Raw genomic sequence first — 22,706 nt, 5'->3', positions numbered from 1 at the left:
TCACTTGCATTTATGTTTGACAAACAGTTTGCTACTTAGGATCATGCGATGTTTTCTCTTTTTAACTTTCCTTTAATATCCTCTCGCTATAACTTAGATATATCTCATATTCTTATAAGATTTTAGATGATTTTATAAACAAAGTAAGTCTTGAATTACTTTTATGCCTTATTAAAAGCTGACCGATTATTTATTTATCCAACACAATTTTTCATGCTAAATCTCAAATTTTGACAGTAGTATATATGATAACAGAATTAATATATTTGCTTACAAGTAGTTAGAAAAAGTATACTTTTCAACTCCTCTATAGAGTTAAATGTTATATTTATTTTAACTATTCCTGCTAGATGCATCAATTTAGATTAGAAATGAGCTTTCTTTCATTTCATTTTAGCATTACAGAAATAATACACTATTATTATGTGGAAAAAATTTTAAGTGAAATTCAATAAGATAAAATTAAGAGCAGACAATTTCCTTAAGCTAATCCCAATACTCTCCTACATCAAACTTTTAAATTATTTAAGAATATGATTTAGATGTGAAAACTCATATTATGAATGTAAATAACAAAAAGGGAATAGCAGAACTAAATAACATTCATAATTCAAAAATGCTTATGTTCAAGTCTGAAAGAAAATAAACAGAAATTAAAATGCATAAAATTACTTTATTCTCAGTAATCAATGAGACTCCATGTACACTTTTCATTCATACACTTTATACTACACCATATCTTTCACATGATAATATATACATAAATGCTTGAAAAAGTTGACAAATATGAAAATGCAATAAAAACATTCTCCCATAAGTAAACTGTGCAATATTTTTTTTTTTTGAAATTATATTCCATTTAAACAATAAATTTGAAAGAGCTACTTTCTTGAGAAAAAAGTTCAATTTACCAAAAAATATTTTCTTCAGCTTTAAAATGGCATAGATAGTGGAAAAATATTGGCATCAAATTTTTTTTGGCATTTTGGCACAATGACTTATACTTAATACATTGATTTAATTTTATATTACAAATTAACCCTCTCAATGGCACAGCTAGTGCATCCAATCATAAAATTGCATTGTTATTCTGTAAAAAATATTTTTTAATAAATTAGAGAGTAGTCTTGATATATGAAGTTTAAAACAATAGTGAAGCAACATATACAGAACTGGGTATTAAATGTTGCATAAGACCAATATATTAATAGTTTAGAAGCTGTTGCCACTTGGAGGGATAATTAATACAAAAGTGTATTGCAAATGCATCTAATACTTCACAATTTGCATTCCTATATAAAGAATTCTTGTACAAAAGAGAGCAACTATCAAATTTTATTTCAAAACAGTGGGAGTTTTTGGAATGAATAAAGGCTGTGCCTCTTGTTATCTGAGATAAACTATCAATCACAGTACTGTAAGACTGGTAATTTAGTTTCATAGTGTTCCTTCATAAGCAGCTTCTTCTGGATTATATTTGTTCACAAATGGAAGATTTTGGCATTGCTTTTCAAGCAATTTCAGTTCAGCTTGCCGAATAATCTTTTTTGTTTTCACCACTACAAGTAAATAAAAGTCATATGGACATCAGAAATGTTTTTAAAAATTAAAACTTTATTTTAAAAAAGAGAGAGCTTTTAACAAAACATTCATTATTTCATTATAATAAAATTTTTTCCCTTTAATTTGTAATTAAAATCTTCACATAATTTGCATATTATACAGAAATATTTTTCAATTATTATTTTAATCAAAATGTTCAAAAGTTAACTTATTAAGGCAATGCATAGAAGGGCTATCTACCTCAAAGAAGGTATGCCTTCTTAAAAAAACTTTCTAATGGAAATTGGTTCACATTTATGTAACATATACAGTATTCAAGCAGACTATTTGCAGGAATTTTATCCAAATTTGAACTACCAGCATTCAGGCTACTACTTGGGCTCATTAATCATAAGTGAAGCTACAAATTTTTAACAAGGTCGGTATAAAAAGGTTATAGTATTCCGATCAGACTTACAAATAATAATAATAATAATAATAATAATGTCTGGTTTAAAAATTGAACAAAAAACCTTGAGGGAGAAAAGTATTCTGGATAACAGAATATGCTGTCCAGAATGTTGTAAATGTTCCTACTCTATGTTGCAGCTATATGCTCTACTCGAGCAAAGGAAATTTTCCATGATGACCTCTAACCAACTATGGTGAAAAAAATAATAAGTAATAAAAAAAAGTAATCTATGTTGTTTTCTTCAGAAGCACAAGACCAATCAGAGACATCTAGTTAGAAGAAAAGAAAACAGTTACAGCTAACTAATACATCACTCAAGTGTTTTCCAGAAGTTTTTCAAGACTTAAATGTTAGGGGACTCATGTATTCACCATGTAATGTATCTTCTCATTCGACTGACAGTCGAATTTCTAGAAAAAGAACACTTCAAAATGATACAACATCCACCCTATTCTACGGACCTTGCTATGTGTGACCTTTGGCTATTTTTCAGCCTAAAAACAAATTTTGATGGGTGTCACTTTCATTCTGAAGATGAGACTGGTGAAGCTATAAAAGCACATTTTTCATAGATTCCCAGAAATACGATAGTTTGCAGCATTTATTCTCGGGAAAATTCACCCATTGGAGTGCAATGAGGTGAAAGAAAACTAAACACACTTAAGATTTGCAGCAATTAGCTTTACCTCAGAACGTTCAGAGTGAACTTTATATAGAGTGAATTTTATATAGTGTGTTTCAGAGTGAACTTTATATATTTTGAACTTTATATAGAGTGAATTGGCACCATGGTCGAACCACGTAAAATGTGCATGGCATTCAACGTGTTAAGAATTAAAATTCAAATAAATGTGCTATAAATCTCTAAAATCGGTTTCAAAATCGCATTTGCTGTACAACTCAGTAGAAAAGGTAAGCCAGATATATTTCAATTCGAATAATACTTAGTCATATTTATTTATCAAAATTATTTTTCAAAAAATAAATAACAGTAAAATATATTTACTTTGTGTGTCCTTTCCTATAACAAACTCATATATATTACTATTTTAAAAACAAAAAACTTGGATTTTTCATTGATCTTATGAGTGATACAGATAATATAGATTTGAACAGAACCCCATAAATGCAATTGATTGTTAAATGTTGCTGTTTTATTAAAATACTTACAGTACACAGAAATTAAGAGTTGTAATTTAGATTCAAAATAACACATAAAATATTTAACTCCTTTTTTGCTGTCAGCAATTATTGTTATTTATTTATTAGCATTTAAAGGATCCAGTAACATAATCAATATAACTCAATTATCTTGTTTGGGAATTCAAAATACAATACAAATATTCATTTTCAGTGATGCTTTACAAATTTCAAAGGTACCAGGATGAGGTCAGTAAGAAGATCAATAATGAAAAGAAAGTCAGAAGGAAGAACACACCTACCCCCTTATATAAGTAGTGTCACATACCATTTACTTTAAAATTTTAAACATATGAATTTGCATATATACTTTCAATTCCAGATTTCTCAGAATCCTCACTTTGAGAGGAGGAAAGGCACGTAAAATCAATAACTACAGACTATGATAACTGGAATTTTGACACCAGAAGTTGAAAATAAATAATAAAAATAATTTCAATACATTTCTAAGATATAGTTAATGTATAAAAATCGGTATTGTCACAGTACTTCGTTGTTTGCATTATTTCTTTCAAATGCAATGAATTTACAGATTTTAAGCAATTGTGAGAAAAATCTCAGCTTTTTCAAAATGATATGCACATTAGCTCACAAAAAGTTTATAAGAATTATAAGTGTGAAAATGCACCTTTATTATGAAACAAGCTCAATTTTTAAACACAGCAACAAACTTTAGTTATGCATGCACCATACTGTCAACAAATGACTAGATGGCTGAATATATATTGTTAATTTTATAACTCTTTTGCAATGAAACAGCCCGAAATATCTTTTTAAGCAAACCTGAAACCTGACTGTTTATAGGCATGGAACTAACTGTTCGTAAAACATACAATGTACGTCCAGAAAGTAAGTTCCATTTGGTAATAAAAGTAAATTATGTACAGCTATAGAAAAGTTATTTATTGCACAAAATTCAACAACTCTTAAACTACTTTTCCACATAACTGCCGAAATATTGCAGGCATTTGTCATAGCGTGGCACAAGTTTTTGTATACCTTCTTCGTAGAAATTTGCCGCCTGTGTCTTCAACCAGTTGGAAACAGTTTCTTTCAGCTCGACGTCATTGTTGAAGTGTTGACCGCCAAGGAAAGACTTAAGATGTAAGGACAGATGAAAGTCGCTAGGAGCGAGGTCAGGGCTGTACAGAGGATGGTCAAATACGTCCTCCCAGCCAAATCCCTGTAGGAGGTTTTTCGTCACATTTGCAGTGTGTGGTCGTGCGTTGTCGTGAAGAAAAACAACACCTTTTGACAGCAATCCTCGGCACTTATTCTGTATTGCGCAGTGCAATTTCCGAAGTGTCTTGCAATAAGCATCTGCTCTGATTGTTTGACCACGCGGTAAGAAATCAATGAGTAAGATGCCTTTCCAGTCCCAGAACACTGTGCACATCATTTTTCGAGGTGTCAAGATTTGCTTCGGCTTAACCTTTGCTGGGGATGAAGTATGCCTCCATTCCATTCATTGCCGCTTACTTTCAGGGGTGTTGTAAGAAACCCAAGTTTCATCTCCTGTGACTATCTGTGTCAGAAATTCTTCGCCGCTTTCAGCATAACGGGTCAAAAACTGAAGTGCACTACCCATCCGTTTTGTTTTGTGTTGCTCAGTAAGAATCTTTGGTACCCAACGTGAGCAAAGTTTACGAACTTTCAGTTTTTCGGTAACAATTTCATGCATTAGTGATCGTGAAATCTGGGGAAATTCCATAGCGAGAGCACTAATTGTAAACCTTCGGTTTTCATGGATCTTGTCATCAATCGCGTGAACCAGTTCTTCTGTAACCAAAGATGGACGCCCACTTCGTTCTTCATCGTGCACATCACTACGTCCGTCATTGAACTTTCGGACCCATCTTCTCACCATTGAATCACTCATCGCTTTTGGTCCGTAAACATCGCAAATTTGCTGATAAATTTCACTAGGTTTCACTTTCCTCGCATTCAGAAAACAAATCACAGATCTGATTTCACAAGTGGCGGGATTTTCAATCAACACCAACATTGTAAACAAGCACAACAAAGCGTACGTGACTGACAGCGATCTCCAAATGGCGCGCGTTTCTTCTCCTTGATACAGAGCGTCTACTGTACATGTGCGGAACAGCGATCACAGAGCTGCAGCGGAGATAAATTGAAACGGAACTTACTTTCTGGACGTGCCTCGTATATAACATTTGATTCTGTTCTTTCATGGTTGTCTTAAGCTTTGAAAAAAGAAAAATCCACTGTTGATAAATCAGGAGAATATGGTAGGTGATTTATCACTGCAACTGCATGCTTAGCAAGATATTTTTATATAGACAATGCTAACAAAATAACCAGTTTGTTCAATGGGCACACCTTGTACTTTCGGGTTATGCATTAGACAGTTTTAGTTAAACAAATGCATCATTATTTTTAAAAGAAAACCTGAATCAGCTATATAACATATTGCATTTGTATGAAAAAACAGAAAAGGAAATTTAAATAATCTTTTAGCTATTTCAGTTTTAATAACATAATATGAAAATATGAAGAAACAAACTACACACTTACATTTTTTTGATATCTTCCTCTCCATACTTTCTTTCCGGAGCTCAGCAAGCTGCAGAGTAATCAAGAAATTATTTTCAACTGCAGGTTCAAGCATGTCAATAATGTAATACTTTTACAAAAGCTAATAAATAATTGCCATGTCTATTATCACTAAAAATGCATTAATAAACAGCCCCTTTGCATAAAAAACAATCTTCCAAAGCAATAAAATATATCCTTAAATTAGGATAGATCAGAAAATTTTTACTATGTGCAAGGTAAAATATCAGTACTGCAATCTATTACATATATCAGCTTCACTTCCCTCTAAACAGATACAGTTTGTGGTGCAAGGATCCTCAATTAGGAAGGAATGCCCTCCTGGGGAAGAAGATTTCATAATTTCAGGGAGGGAGTGTGATCAGACTTTTATTTAGCTGTTGAGTATTGTGTTTTAGTTGACAAACATAAAAAATGAGTTTTATTCAAGCTTTGGCATTTACTAAAATTTTCTATGCTTTATGTATTTAATTTATAATGCATGTTAAAAAATAATCTAAATAAATGTATATGTATTTTTTAAGTTTTTAAAATTAGAGGGGGGGGGGAATAATCTTCTAGCAATGGGGAATGGGACAAAAATGGTTGAGAACCACTGCTGTAATGGATAGCAATTTTTATTAGACTCAAATAAATTCTCTTTTGAGCATGTAGAGAAAGCATACTTTAAAAAAAAAAAATGCTAGTCATTTCTCAAGGTACTTGTTTTTATATTCTCACACTATTCCTATTCTAGTCTTCCTTTCATAGGTGAAAAAGTATCTTTTGAAGAGTCTCCCGCTTTTTTTATTTATATGCTCTTTAACACAGAAATTCTTTCCTTTCCACAAAATAAATTAGTCATTTATACAATTTAATGTGGCTCAGTTTGAAAATTATAAGATAATACTATTGTTCAGTTTAGATTACATAACATATGAATATCATTTATGACAAATATTATTTTAAGCATTGATTCCTGTTACTTTAAAAATTGAAGTTAAGCAAACTATATAAACTAAATACTTAATCACTTTGTTTCAGAGCAGTACACATTTACATTACAATTAACCAATGAATACCAGATAAGTAAACAATCATGTTTGCCAAGAACAGAAAAAATTGTTGCTTTAACTAAAATAGACTGTTGAGAAACACTAAATTTTCATATGAATTTAGTAAGAGTTGAATACTTTTTTTAATAGTGTTTAGAATTTTCAAAGGTGTAGAAACTTAAGATGAACAAGATTATAAGACATCACAAATAAGAGTTGAAACTGCTTTCAATTTCAATAAAATCACACCAGTATATACAGACAGAACTCCAAACAGATAGCGAGCTCCCTACGATTTTAAAATGGATTTGTTCATGTAGTGATTGTTTGTTTTTGTCTTACTAACAAAGATAACCTCCCACAAACTATCTGCAAAGGTACAGCAAACCTTTCCTTTTTCACTCAGTAGCAACATATTACTACAAAACAAAGTCTGAAATTTGGATGTCTGATTTCGAAAACGATCCCCAAAACAGACCTCCATACCGTTTCCACATGTGTATCTGATATTTTTTTCATAATGATACATACAGAGAGTTCCGATTCGTAATGGTAAAACAATCACTTATTAGAATATATCTGTATGATTAATAATTTGACTCCATAGCCACCTTTTTTTGCTTCGTATACATCTTGCATCAAAACATCTTTGATTTTACACCTACTGAATAATTTATATCCCTGATATCAACCTGACAAATTGTGATTTATTATACTTCCATCATCACTGTCTGACTATCAACACAAGGCAGCTTAAGAAATTATTCCCGCAGGGGTGACTACACATTTTTTTAATATTAATAATTGGATATCAAAAAGCATAGTAACCTTTTATGCTGACATTATTATTAGTGATGATTAGAGATTGCAATCCTGATAATGGTCTTGAATACCACAGAGAAGAATTGGAGAATTTAATAAATGTCTTCAAAAATGCACGATTAAACAAGAATTCTTAGTACCCTTGACTCTCCAAGAGAATGCGAGAGCTAAATTGTACTTTAATTGAAATGGAAAGAGGTTTGTAATTACAACACCGGTTTAACAGATAATAAAGGGTCTAAAGGGAAATTCGATTCTCAATGAGAGGACCATACTTTTGGAGGATATTGAAATGAATCAAAAGCCTGAAGGCTGCATAATAAAAATTCCAGAAAAAATATTATAAGCCAAATGCTAGATTTATCAATGAATTTGGAAACTGTTCTAACTATGATAAAGATTTAGAAGATTTCTTGAAAATATTTCTAACTGAAAGAAGGAAGAAACTTTGAAGAGTTTACTCTCAAGAGCAAACATTGGCTGAAGAAATATCAGAAGACCCTTCGAATATAGTAAACGCATCTTCTGGGTCATCTAATAATGAAGATGATTCTGAGGCAATACCTGAAGTGCTAATTAAAAGAGGGTGAGATCAGCTAAAGAAAATCAAGACTGGGCATCCAGGAAGATCAAAAAAGGAGTACAGTAATACAAACACAAACAAAAAAGAAGAAGCACAAATTGCTAAAAAAGAAGATACAAATCTGACATTAGAAGAAGCATTAAATGGAAATTATGCATAAGATTGGCCAAAGACTATGCAAAGTTCTGCAATGGCTTATGTTAACGAAGATTAAAGGAAGACATTTTCATGGAACAAGCTAAAGGCTTTGAAGACCAATATAATTCTGACTATGTTTATGCTTTGCAAAAGTTTCTCTGTGGTTTGAAACAAAGTGGAAGACAATAGTATCAAAAATTCAACAAAAAACTCAAAATTTTGGATTGTACAACCATTAAAATCAGGTAAGTGTGTTTACAAGGTGAGAAGAACTCAAGGTGAGTTAATTATAATTTTACATGTAGATAACTTAATAATAACACCAAATAACTATTTTATATATGCTGAATTTAACAATTAGCTTTCTAAAGAATTTCAAGTTAAAGATTTAGGTAACCTTTATTATTGTCTTGGAATAGAATTTAATCAAGATGTAAATACTAATTCTACTATCTCAGCAGAAATGTGTTGATAATATTTTACAAAGGTTTAAGATACAAAACCAGTAGCAACTCCTTTAGACCTTAGTGTAAAATTAAGTAAAGAAATGTGTCTGAAAGTGAAAGGAAAAAATGAGCAATGGACCTTATCATGGTCTAACTGGTTTGCTTATGTCTCTTTCCATGTTTAGTAGGCCAGACATTATATATGCTATCAGTCACCTGAGCCAATTTAATAAAAATCCTGGAAAATTACACTGGTTGGTTGCAAAGCATGTTCTTAGATACTCGAAAGGAACTAAAAATTAATGTCTAAAATTTCGAAAGACTGGAAAAACACTTATTGGGATATAACAATGCCAAATGGTCATCTGATGTTAATACTAGAAAATCCTATATCGGCTGCCTATTCAAACTCGCTGGAAATCCTATAACATGGGAATCACGAAAGCAAAAACTGTTGCATTATCAACACTACTAACACAGAGTACGTCAGTTTTTCAGACATTACCAAAGAAGCAATTTATTTACACCATTTTCTTACAGAATTAAATTTTAATGTTGGATATCCAACTATAATATATTGTGATAATAAAGGTACACAGAAGCTTATGAAAAACTCAGTTTACCACTCACACACAAAACTTATACATATTAGACATCACTTTATATGTTAGAACTCTTGAGAGAAATGAAATAGACATTAAATATGTGCCAACAGAGAAAATGTCTGCTGATGCACTGACAAAAATATTGACTGCTCTGAAACATTCTAAACATTTAACTTGCATTGAAAGAAATATTTATTAAACCTACCAAATTAATACTGAGCTTCTTTTGTAAATTTTGATTCCCTTAAGGTCATAAATACTTTATTATTTTAAATTTCCTATTTTTAATTTTATAATTTATATATTATTATTTCATAATTTTTATTTTATAATTTCTATATGTCATCTTACTAGATTTAAACTGATGATCTAATAGACAGAAAAATCCAGAATTGCCAAAGTCTTGACGAGTCCACATCTCGGACTTTGTGTTGCATCTTAAAAATAGCGAAGTATTCATATAAGGGCTTTGTGAGTGACATAACAAAATGACATAGCCTGAACTTGTTGCTGACTACTAGCAAGCTATAGCAGATGACACAAACAGTAGTTTAGCAGGAATAAATGATTTCAGCCTAAATAGCACTGGACAATAAAGGCAAGTGAGATATGAGATAGAGTGAAGCAGAAATGAAAATATACCATAATTTTAATGTTACTCTGTATTTTTATTAAAAATTTGCAGTTTTTTTGTTTTAATAAAAAAAAAAATTGTGAGAATTACTAGTAATTTACCTATGAATACTTTTCCTTCCTTATGTTTCTATTGCAACAAAGTCCTTCAAAAATTGCATTATTTGTGTAATTTTCCCCCTTCTTGACTTTTGCAAAATAAAATTAGCATTAAAAAGAAGACAGAGGAATGCAGAAGTAAGTATGATATTATTAAGTATGTTGTTAACTACATAAATAATACAACACTTTTACTGCTTGAAGAAAATGGATCTCTGCAAATGGATTCTCTTCTGAAATGCATAGTTTACCAATAAAGGCACAACTTCCTAAGGCTACATGTTGCCTAATATTAAAATGATTGAGTATTTTTCAGTACAGTACAAAGTCTGTAATCTGGACTCGTCGGGACTTCGGCGATTTCGTATTAGGGGGTTTTCCGGATTATAGATCATCAATTTAAATCTAGTAAGATGGCATGCAGAAATTATACAATTAAAAATATGAAACCGTAATTTATGAAATAAAGAGCAATTATTATCTAAAGGGTATCAAAATTCACACACACACACAAAAAAGCTTAATATTTATTTGTTTACTTTATTAAACATTTCTTTCAATGTAAGTTGTTTAAGTTGCTTCGTTTTTGTGCTAATATTTTCTCTTTAATTCTATAAATAGACATAATTTTTTGTTCAAAGTTCCACTGTTCAAGTCCTGTAATTGCTGTGACGAGAACACCGACTAATTTGACAATCGAAATTTTTTAGATTTTAATAACCTCTCTGTCACTTTCTTCACTGTCGGAAGCGGTATTTTCTGGATCTAGAACCGTACTACAAATTTCGCCGTCCGTTAATTGTTTGATGATTGACTTTCTAATATCATACTCCTCGCATAATTTTGAGACGGATATGCCTTTATCCATTTTTTGCAGCAATTCCACTTTTTGTTTGATGGACATCGAAACATGCTTTCGCTTTGTAGATCCTTTGCCAGCTCCAGAATTGGAAATTTTTTGGTGAATTGGAATTGCAAATTGACATAATCGAAAGTTCAAGCTTAATTTTTATAAAATTGCTCTAACAGTCTGCAAAAAATAATAAGCCGAATCCAATTAGAAGATTAAGGAACAGCGCAATCTGCAACATTAACTAACAAATCTGCAACGTGAAATGCCTTAGACTCAGTAAAGATAATTTTACCGTCCGTTATACATTAAACACGCATGCATAAAGCCCACACAAAAAAAAGTTTGTGACTTTGAGGTCCGGATTATAGATCATTCTGGATAATGGACGCCCAGATTACAGACTTTGTATATCTCAAATGAAGTGAATTTACAAGCAGTAATATGAATTGCACATTACTTTTAATTTTTCCAAAGCATCTTTGAAGGCTTTTTCTTGTTCATCCATGGAAGTTTTCAGCTTTGTAAGTTGTTCATTTTGCTCCTGATTCTGAAATAAGAAATATCTTCTGTACAGTTTCAAACACAAATTTAAAAAGCTGGCAAAGAAAGTAGAAAGATTTAGATTGAGGACGACACATGAGTTTTATTAAAATCAACTCAAGAAAGATTAAGAATTTTTCAATAAACTTACTTAAATATAAATACTCTTATTAATAAAAATATGAATTACTGATTTGTTTTGCAATGGATTAACGTATTTTTGCTAAACTTTTACATATTCAATATATAAATAATATATGATATAAAATAAATTACTGATTAAAACTTTTCGGGAACAGTACAGAATTACACTACAGTAGATTTTTATGCAAAAGCTTATGATGCCTTCTGCAAAAACCTACTTGCCCTCAATGATAACTTACAATCTCTTTCACTGCATAATTCACTAGCTGCATTTCTTAAAATTATGAGTAAATAACTGATATCTAAAAATATATAATTTTTCAGTTCCAAATATATTATCACTATCAATATTAATATTTTAGCTGCAAAGTATTAAATGTACATCTATACAACAAAATATAATATAGATATTAACAGAGCATATCTATGATGATTTAAAACATTATTTTTAGTTTATAATTTTATGCCTGCTCTATATAATAAAATAGAAACATTATAATTGGTAACTTTACTATACTGAGTATTCACTATGACCACATAATAAATTTCCCTTTTCCCTGTAAGAAATTTCAATCTGCTAAAGCTCCTTTCACACAGTAAAACTGGCTTCTTTAAAAAAAATCATCCAAAACTTAAAAAAAAAAAAAAAAAAAAAAAAAAACTTGACAAAGCAGTATATTTTTCCTTTTTTTAAAAAATTTATTTAACTAACTTCTAAAATTATAATCCTTAATTATGACAATTAGTGATACTGGCCAAGTGTAAATGTTTCAAATTACATAATAAATCTTCACAAATCAACTTAAGAGCTTTTTTACATAAAATTTTTTTTTACTATTTTTTATTCTATAATGAAAAAAATTAAAATGTAATTTTGGTAGAAAAAGTTACCTCTTTTTCTAATTATATTTACATGAAAAATTTCATATATTATAGGAAAAACTTTAATATTGGAAAGAGAAAATGAAAAATACATCTGCTCCCCCCCACTGAATTTCTCTGTTTTTAAATTAATCACTTTATACAACAGTAGTAATTTTGATAATATAATCTAAACTGAGGTATTACAGGTGGTTTTAACATAAAAATTTCATGATATACAGGTAGAAAGATAAAAGAAACATGCTTTCTTATATGCCTGATATTTGTAGTTTAATGCTTCAAACTTTTTTAGCTGGCAGCGCACATACAGCTTTAGTATTTTGTCATGGTGCCCTAGTCATCTTCAACGAAGTGTTGTACAAGGTTTGCGCTTTACAACCTGCTTACTACATTGTGTCATAGCAAATCACAACACTTCATTAAATACGACCATATATTGATACTAGTGACCACGCACAGAAATGAAAACAACCACAATCTGTGGCTCATATACATATAAAATTGAACTGCTACACAAATATATTATATTATTATTATTATTAAAGAAAAATAGGAAATAGGACTTTTCACAAAGTCTCCACAAAGCGATGGATAAGACTTTAAGAAGAAGGAATTAATAGAAATATGGGTATTTTGCATGCTTTATTGCAACTACATACACATCATTCTGAAGTGGAAAGAGGGTGCTTGTTGTGGATAAGAAATGCTCAATAAAATAGCATTCTAGTTAAGAGATATTGAGACACTGCCACTCTCATTTTTTGCTTCCACGTTAATCTTTGAACAAATATTTGTTCTTTATTACTGCTTGAAAATCCGGTTTTGCATAAATATGATGTTGCAAAACGAATGAGAATCCTTAAAGTTTTTGAACTTAGAGTTGGATATTCATTTTTTATCATTCTCAAAAAAAAAAAAAAAAAAAAAAAAAAAAAAAAAAAAAAAATCTCTCAAAATGTTTTAAGGTTGCTGCCACAAGAGCGTTCATCGAGACTCTTTTTCTTGTGAAGTGAATTCTGGTGGAGCTTTAGCATGGAAAGGGTTTTGGATCCATGAATATTTCTCGATATTTTCTACCACAAGATATTTTTCAAACCATTTAGTGAACTTTATTACGTGTCCCTTGAAAAGAGATAGCAATTTTTGAGAGAAAATCTGTAAAAGTGTAAACAGGAGCGCAATTTACTCGCCACAGCGTACACTTTGGGAACCCCTGCTTTAAAGTACATTGCTTACTACATTATTACAAGCATTTACATGGAAATTGAAATTACGATAAAAATAAACATGGTAATTTGCACAAACTTACTAAAAGCAAGTAAATAAATTAAAGCTAAGAACTTATTGAATTATATTTTAGAAGGGAGGAATCACCTGTTGTATTAGAATATTCCATTCTTGGACAGATGGGCAAGGGGCAATCCAAAAGTTGTTAACCAGCTTGTAAGCTTCTCTCAGACAAACTTCAATATTGGCACAAGTGTCCTTAATAGCTTTCAAAGTACTGTATTCCAAGTTCTAACACAGAATACAAATGTTTTAAAATCTATTTTCTATTCAATATGCATATTCAAAACATAAAGACATGCAATACATAAAATTTAGAACACAGTTTAAAAATAATTTATAATAAAAATACCAAAATTTCTGGAAATATATTTCATACTTCAAAGCTTAATCAGATAGCAGTATTCTGTGTATTGATTCATATAACATACTTTTAAAAATTTGAACAATTAAATATGTCTTCAATGGTTGATTGCAGATCCAAAGAAATAAATCAAATATGGTAAGCTTTGAGAGACTATAATAATTTTAGTCACATTAAAGAAATCAAAAATTTTAAATTCTTACATAACTGACCTGTCTGCCAACTGTCCTTTTTTGGTAAGGGCAGTCTTGTCCTTGTCATTTTTTGAGTTCAGAAGAATACCAAATATACTTAATTTTGAAATTAAAAATCCCTTCAGGTCTCATTTCTTAAGGATAGCAAATGATAGTTCTAAACTAATGATATTCAAACAATGGGTTGCGAACCCATGTTTGAATACTTAAATGGGGTCACAAAGTGAATAAAAATCTCATTTGATGATGCATAACTAAGGGCTGATGCTCTAGCTAAGGTTACAATTTTCTTGAAGGGTGTGAAGGGGGCTGTTTACATTTTTATGGAGTCGCATTGCTATAAAACTTTAATACCACTGTTCTAAACAATTATCCAAACTGCTTCTAACTGATGATAATTTTATAGATATTGATTACTGAAATATGTTTATAGTCCTTGCAACATTTAATTCCGATATTCAGCTTAACCACTGAAGAACTAAAAGGAGAAAAATTTTCGGTGTCGAAATTGCAGAAAATATTTTGCAGTCTTCTTTATTGTGACTTGACAGATTTAGCAATGCTATATAAACTCCATGAGAAAAAAATCAGTTTCATATCCAAATAAAGTTAAATGCATATGCTTCCCACATACTTGCTCTTCCAAATCCTACCTATGCAAAATTAATCCCTATAACATTAATTGAAATTTTGAGGTCACTATATAAACATTGATAATAAGAAATATGCATGTAAATTTTAAAATCCAAGGACTATCTTTTATCCAAAACCAAATTATTTTAAAGCCCTCCTCCTTTTATTCTAAATAGGATTCACGCTGAATCATATTTTCAAAACATTTTATAAATGATTAAAAAGTATGAAACAATCTGTTTTGTGGCATCCTTTTTAATACTGCAGCCATGCATTTTTCACTTTCTCATCTGAAGGGAATCTCTTTCTATGTAGTTGTCTTATCAGGGTTGAAAATGCTCAGAAATCGCATGGCACTAAATTTGGTTATATCCCACTTATTTCAAATAAGGTCACAACAGCAACATGAAGCCAAACTACTGTTTCCAGAGCAAACTTGGCCTTTTCTTCCTTATGATAGTATACATTTAAATTTTCAGGACCTTTGCATGATAGTTATAGTTCACTATATGGCTGTGGTTTGGAAATGTTGACAGAATGTGCTTTGTCAGTTACTTGCATGTTATCGTCTTTGAAGTGCCTCTACCACTGAAGTGTTTCCATTTCAAGCATTTGATTACCAGTCCTCACAAAGTTTGACAAAACAATTTATCACACCTCTGCCATACTTATCAAAAGTTTCAAATAGTTTGAAAATCTACTTTACTTTATTCATTTATTAACTACTGCATTGTTTCCCAAAAGACAGACTTGTTGATTTTAAAAGTGTTCACAATCACTTAACTGTGTTATTGTTGATTGAGAGTAGATTGGTTTGTTCCCCTTGACAAGATAATTAATCTGTGATCAATGACATTAACTACTTTTTGAGTACTTAAAATTTTTACTTTTGAATTTGGTATTTTTGAGATTCAAGACTTTACGGATTTTAAATGGTTTTTACTCCAATAGAAGATTAGATTAAACTGATATAAAATGCTAATTAGAATACTGACTAATTTTTTTTCTTTTAATAATTCATGGCTTTAAGTTAATTTCTGTTCTTTGGAGATAATGTATGAAATTTTTCTTCTAATAATAAATTATATATATATATATATATATATATATTCCACACATACATATATTACACAATTATTCAAATATTTAAGATGACCATTGGCCATTTCAGATTATTTGAATTATTAAAATTGTTCAAATCTATTGAGTATTTGGATTAAAAATTACTTTTCAAACAGATGAGTCTGTCATGGAAGAAACAGCAAAACATTTTATTATGAACAAAAGATTAGGAACTTTTTACTAAAAAATAAACATAGTTCAAAAATACTTAATGGAAAATAAACTATAAAACAAACACAGTCCAAAAATACTTAATGGAAAAATAAAATATGTCCTCATACCTTTCGGGGTGATGTGTATTTTGCTATATGATGTAAACCATCGCCAGTTCTAGATAAGACACTCTGTATTCCAACCAAACCCTCCTGCACTTCCCTTTTTAAAAGTTCATACTCTTGAAGGATACCAATTGCATGTAAAGTATCTCCAACACCTAAAGATATCGGGATGTCTAGACAAAATAAAAGAATAAGAAAAGTAAGAAACCATCAGTTGTTTAACAAATAAATTTAATTTGTTATTAATACAAAGCAAATGTGTATTTTCTTTACTTACAATTTCTTAAGTTAAAATAACATTTTTTAAACTTTAAAATAACTTTAGAGTATTCAATCTAAAATTATTACAAAATCAGTCATTATTTCCTTACTCATTATGACCATCACTAAGTTTTAAATAAGAAAAAGTTAAGAACTTACGTAGAAAACACATTACTCCCTGCATTCAATTGGTGGGGCACTAGTTCTGTGATTACAATATAGCATCTAAAACATTTTCTAGCACAAAGGCTGCTTAACAGTATCATTTAATTCCCAAATTTTGATCAAAAAAAAAAAAAAAAAAAAAAAAAAAAAAAAAAAAAAAAAAAAAAAAAAAAAAGTCTAATTTTTATTGCTTGTTTTTGTTTATTTTATATTTGTAAGTAAGAAAATATTAATAAAATTAAAATTGGTAATATTTTTAAGCATTCAGAACAATTTGTTTTACCGAAAATAAAATAATATTTTTCTGGGAGTTGCCTTTTCTTTACACATGAATGCCTAAAAGGGAAGTTACATTTACAGTTGTATATATAAAAAAATATAATTACTACAATTGCATTTGCTTAGCCCTCCCCTTTTTTTCCAAAGACCTGATTTAATACAATATATTTTAAAACAAGGACCAGAGACACAGTCCAACATCAAATGTAGACAAAAATACTGACTCTCTTAATTCTTTTGCGGCCATAATGTTTCTTCAGAGAACACACATAGCAGCATCTTGCAGATTTTACCCTCCTTCCATGTATGTGAAATTACCTTTAATTAGAATTTATAACCTTTAATTGTGAAGTTACTTAACAGAGTTGGTAAATATCCAGGGAGACCTTTCCTTTACCTTTTACTGTTGCATGTGTACGAGCTGTAAATTCGTGTCTTTACCACCATGTTTTCTATATTAGTATTGAAGACATCAAGAGAAATTTCACTACTTCCAGGCTCATTTATAGAATTTAATATTCTAATTCTGAATCACAGTCTGAATCGGAAGAAATTAGCAATGTGTATTCTGAATCAGCATTACTTTATGATAAAAAAAAAAAACAGTTTTAACTACTTGTACTTCAATAAAGCTATCAAATCAACAATAATACATGTGAAAAGTTAAACATTAAAATATAAAAATTTGCCGAGCCATGCAAAAATTGTGAAACATGCACCCACTTTTGGAACGAATTGGAATAGAACAAAATAGATTTTACAGACTACCACTCAGTGGATATCTATTGCCATCTGTACAACTTACTTCATATTAAAAACAGAAAAGATATGGACAAAATAGTAAAAGCAACAGAGAAATGAGATTGCTTTACAGCTTATGGGCAAATAAGTAATGGCTCGAAAGCAGCGCCTGCACAGCAAAACAGGCAAGTGGTTAAACCTACTATTCCTCTTGCTTATACTGCACCAAAGTGTCAACCCTAGTTATAACTCTCCTGATAATAGGTAATTATGGTTAGGGCCACTAGCCATTTGAATATGGGTTGCTACAAACACAGCTAATGTATAAATAAAGGAAGACATATTATAAGGAAAGAAGAAGCAATTATAATTAATTATTCCCAACTGTCTAATAAATAAACAATTCTTGCTTTCAGTATGTAGAAATAAATATCAAAATTAAATACCAGTAAATATGATAGTATTGAATATTATATAAAAATCACTAAAAACTAATTTGAAGAAATGAAAGCATGACATCATAGCATATATTTTGTTAAAATTTTTTAAAGCAAAATATAAGTTTCAAATAAAATATTTTAATTACAAATTCTCGGTTTTCCTCAATATTAAACAATAATAGAAATTACCATTGTCTTGGCATACATTCTCCTGCAATCAAATACACAAATTTTAACAAAATGATCTTTTTAGAGAAAAGCAGTTAAAAAATTTTTATTCTTGGTGATTTTAAGTGAACTAGTCCCTTTTCCCCATTCTGTTTCCAAGCCTAAGTGATCTCAATTGTCAGATTGCACTGCTGTGCACAGACTGGATAAAGAATATATTGTAGCAAGTACACAAGAATTTGATAACCATCTCGATGTTATTTGAAGGTACTTTTCCATTATGCTGCTGCCACACATTTTAGTGGCTTTTTAACAGAAAACATCTTTTAATTATAAGAATAGTTATAAGATACAGAAACACACAAAGACAGCCCAGATGGCATTATTGTTGTGTCTCGGCATGTGTTTCTCTTCTCTTTCACGGATGCCCAAATGTATGGCAGGTATATAATGGAAAAGTAGGTATTTGTGTAACAAAAGGAAAATTCGCTGAACTTTGGTGAATCACACTTTGACAATTATCTTTAGTTTAATCTATGTTTGAAAGATTCAAAAATACAGACAATCTATCAATTTTTTTTTAATTAAAAGAAAAAGCTATTAAATATTTTTAATATTACTATACATAAAGCAGCTTAATTTGAAATACTACCTACTTTTCAATCTAGCCTCATTTGGTGAATAACTATGCATAGATTTTAGCTGCATCCGTGCAATTTTCTGTTTGCTTTTCTGAGTACTTTCATTCCTGTTTGTTTCTTCCTGCTGTTCTGGAGCAGATCCTTCATGGTTAGGATCAGATTCAATACCTAAGTCTGGTGATGAGTAATGGGATCGATGACAGACAGAATCTTGAGAATTTCCTACTGTTGTTTGGTTATATGGGACATCTGTGACATTCAGTACATTTCTCTTCAAACCTTTTTCTGATTCTTTCACATGAGCCATTTGAACAGTTTTAGTCTTTGAGGGTAAATTTTCTTCAAAACTGACTGGACTCAAACTACCACTTCTGCTTAATGTGATCGTTTCTTCACTTAATAAAGATTCTCTATCACTCATGTCTGAAATAAATTTATAAAAATTAATCAAAGGCTACATAATTCATGCAATTTATGCTTGGAAATAATATTATGTTTTGGCAACCTACTGAATAATAAAAAAACTAAAAATGAACTTAAAAAATCGTTTAAAAAAGCTATAATTATTTTTTATTTTTAGACAATATTACATCTTGGGAAAAAATTAAGCAAACTTTTTTCAAATCTTTATGTACTCATTTTAAATACTTTAAAAGTTTTAATCCTTAGAAAATAAAGGAGACAACATAAAACACAACTATTGAATAAATTAAATAACAGACACGGAGCAGAGCTTATCTATTTTATTTACCTATAAGGTATTTCATCACTATAATTATAGAAAAGTTTGAATTAAAATACAGACATTCTCCACTTTACAAACTTTTGCAGATACGAACAAAATTTCTCACAGTGAAATTTGTTCAGAGTCGAAAAGAAGATAAACAAATTAAACACATATGTACCTTCAGGCACTTAAATACACTGATGAAAAATTCGATATCACTTTAGGGTACTTTTGGAAGGATTACAAACTGAGTACAGAACATACATAATGCATGAAAAGTTATAATAAATGTATAAATGTATGACATTTGGAAAAGGATGTGCCCTAGCTTAGCTGATTATCATGGTTTTAATCATGATATGAAAAGAAGAAAGTCTGTCTTTGTGAGTGTCATCGATATTAATAGGCTATTCGACAGGCAAAACCTGCAGAAGGAGATTTCTGTTAGACTCATACAGAAAAGAACTGACTAATAAAGACCTGGTGCATATAAAAAAGCAACAGAGAGAGAAGGAGGAAGATCCTGTCCAAGTTAAAAAGTTCGATACAAAGTTAATGGCAGTAACATTTTCAAAGTCTGAAGAAGGTCTAAATTTTTTGGAAAATCAAGACCCAAATTCCGAAAGGTTTGGTAAAGCCCACTGTGAACAATATTATAAGTGCTATCTTCTTATTTATGATGGGGTTGAGGAAAAGAAAACATGCTCAGATGAACTTAGACACTCATTTTCTTAAGTAAGACATTTTAGAAATCTAACATGACAACTACTTTCATGTCTCATACAGACTTCATATCACAAATGTAACTTTTACTCATTGATGAATCTTCAGAGGACAAGTCACACTCGGTCTTACTGCTACCCATATCTTCTAGCATCATCCTTACTACATCTACATATGCCTCAATAACAACATTCAAGGTTATGTGCTGCATAGTAAAGTAATTCTTTATTTATTTATAATCTACTGTATTTAATATTTCAAATGCAGTGTTTACTTTTTAAAGTATTTTTAATTATTTATTTGATAGTATTTAGTGCTCTTATTTTATGAATATAGTTAGGAGATGTGTAGAGGAACTAATAAATCTTTATGAACAAATTCAAGATATGAATGTTCGTTCAGAATGTAACTTGTTTCTAATCTAGGGAGCAATTGTATATCATTGACCATAATTTTTTTTCATACTTGCAATTTTTTTTGTAGCAATTTTTGATTTTATATATTTATACTCAGGATTACTTCTTTGTTTTTACTCATAATTACAGTTTAAGCTTTTATATTAGTATTTCAATCCATCACTTACGTCTAAACTAGACAGTAGTTTTCAATACATTTTTTGCATTTATTTTTAATAATGGTATGTTAAAGTTAAGTATTAATGATACATATATCTATATATATATGTACATTATACATATAATGCAAAATAAAATTTATCTCATATTCAGTTCAGAATAAACAACATGCAAATACCCAAAAACAAAAGCACAGTGAAGCTGCAAGAAATTGGGGGGGGTGATCCCCCATGTCCCCTCATCATGCCAAAACCAAAAATGAAATAGGAAATTTACATCGTTCACTGCATCATCATCAGTGGGTAGATACAATACAAGAAGTAACATAATGCTTACATAAATGCTTTAGCCAATCACAAGGCATCAAAATTGAAAACAATACCGGAAGCCATAACTTTTTAATTTCTACCTCAGACATTTCTTCAGAATGCATTACATTCCTACATTGCATCCCATCCAGCTAACATATCGCACCTCACCTCTCTCTTTTATCCATTGTATTTGGCATCAAATTCAAAATAAATTACAAATGAACAGGGGCACAGATTACACCCAGTACCATATATAATTTCTCATCAAGATGTGCTTCTCAAGAACTGTTTTGTCCAGAAACAAGATGCATTAATTTAGCATATGATTGTAACTATGCAGTCAGGCATCCTAGTGTTATCAACATCTATAACTTTGGCCTTGAATGGAATTATCTGTCTTCTCTATCAAAATCATTACATATATATATATATATATATACATACACACACAATTACAGACTTTGAAAATATACATCTTGCTTGAACTTTTGAAAGTCCCCCCTGTTCTTAAGACACAATGTACATATACTGTTTTTTAAAAATGAATAATTTGGGGGGCCCTTGCAGTCGTGATATGTATAACCTTGTAAATCTGCCTCTCTCTGTATATATGCAATACTTATCTACACATATATGCAAAAGAAAGATTAAAAATATAGGTATAAATGCTGGTTACAAGAAGAAATTTTTAAAATTATAGAAAAATTATGTATCTTACCTTGCTTTGTTGGACTACAAGGAACACTATTAATAAACATTGGTAACGATTTTAATGTAGAATTTAAAGTAAACACTTCCGATTTTTCAAGAAGCTTTGCAATTTTATCGCTGAGTTCCATTAGCAATGATTTTTCAGAAGTTTCCGCAGGCATTTCTAAAATTAAAACAGTACATAAAATAAAGGAAAAATAAAAGACATTATAAAACATAAATGCAGCATTATAAAACACAAGCAAGCAAATCCAACAGAGGAAAATTTATATAACAAAATTCTAGACAAAATAATCAGCAAATGGGGCATTCAATATTTATATCAACCTTCATTTTATACAGACACATAAATGCATGCATGCACATACATATTTTACACATATAAAGCAAAATATTATATGCAGATTATTCAGAAAATATTTTCCAGTGCTTACTATATGACCTAAATAGTAGACAATGCAAAACTCTACTTTCTGAATGATTTAAATGTAGAGCTTTCATCAAGCTTAACTGAAA

General features: G+C 30.1%; 1 protein-coding gene across 5 annotated transcripts in view; it reads right to left on the bottom strand.

The window, feature by feature from the left end:
• Positions 1-653: 653 nt before the first annotated feature.
• Positions 654-22,706, bottom strand: part of LOC118192081 (uncharacterized) — a 177,589-nt gene continuing 155,536 nt past the window's right edge. For all 5 annotated transcript variants that reach the window (XM_085806738.1, XM_085806737.1, XM_035362982.2 and 2 more), the window contains exons 19-25: positions 22,198-22,353; positions 19,159-19,566; positions 16,452-16,621; positions 13,945-14,088; positions 11,462-11,551; positions 5,753-5,801; positions 654-1,559 (exon numbers count right to left, since the gene is read on the bottom strand). In XM_085806738.1, coding sequence (XP_085662864.1) covers positions 1,438-1,559; positions 5,753-5,801; positions 11,462-11,551; positions 13,945-14,088; positions 16,452-16,621; positions 19,159-19,566; positions 22,198-22,353 — 1,139 coding nt within the window. In that variant the 3' untranslated portion in view covers positions 654-1,437. The remainder of the gene's footprint in view (positions 1,560-5,752; positions 5,802-11,461; positions 11,552-13,944; positions 14,089-16,451; positions 16,622-19,158; positions 19,567-22,197; positions 22,354-22,706) is intronic.

This window comes from Stegodyphus dumicola, chromosome 12 (assembly GCF_044657685.1).
Source record: "Stegodyphus dumicola isolate Sdum_Otavi_A_Nest chromosome 12, ASM4465768v1".
NCBI classification, from domain to species: Eukaryota; Metazoa; Arthropoda; class Arachnida; order Araneae; family Eresidae; genus Stegodyphus; species Stegodyphus dumicola.
This window is presented reverse-complemented; position numbering and strand designations above follow the sequence as displayed.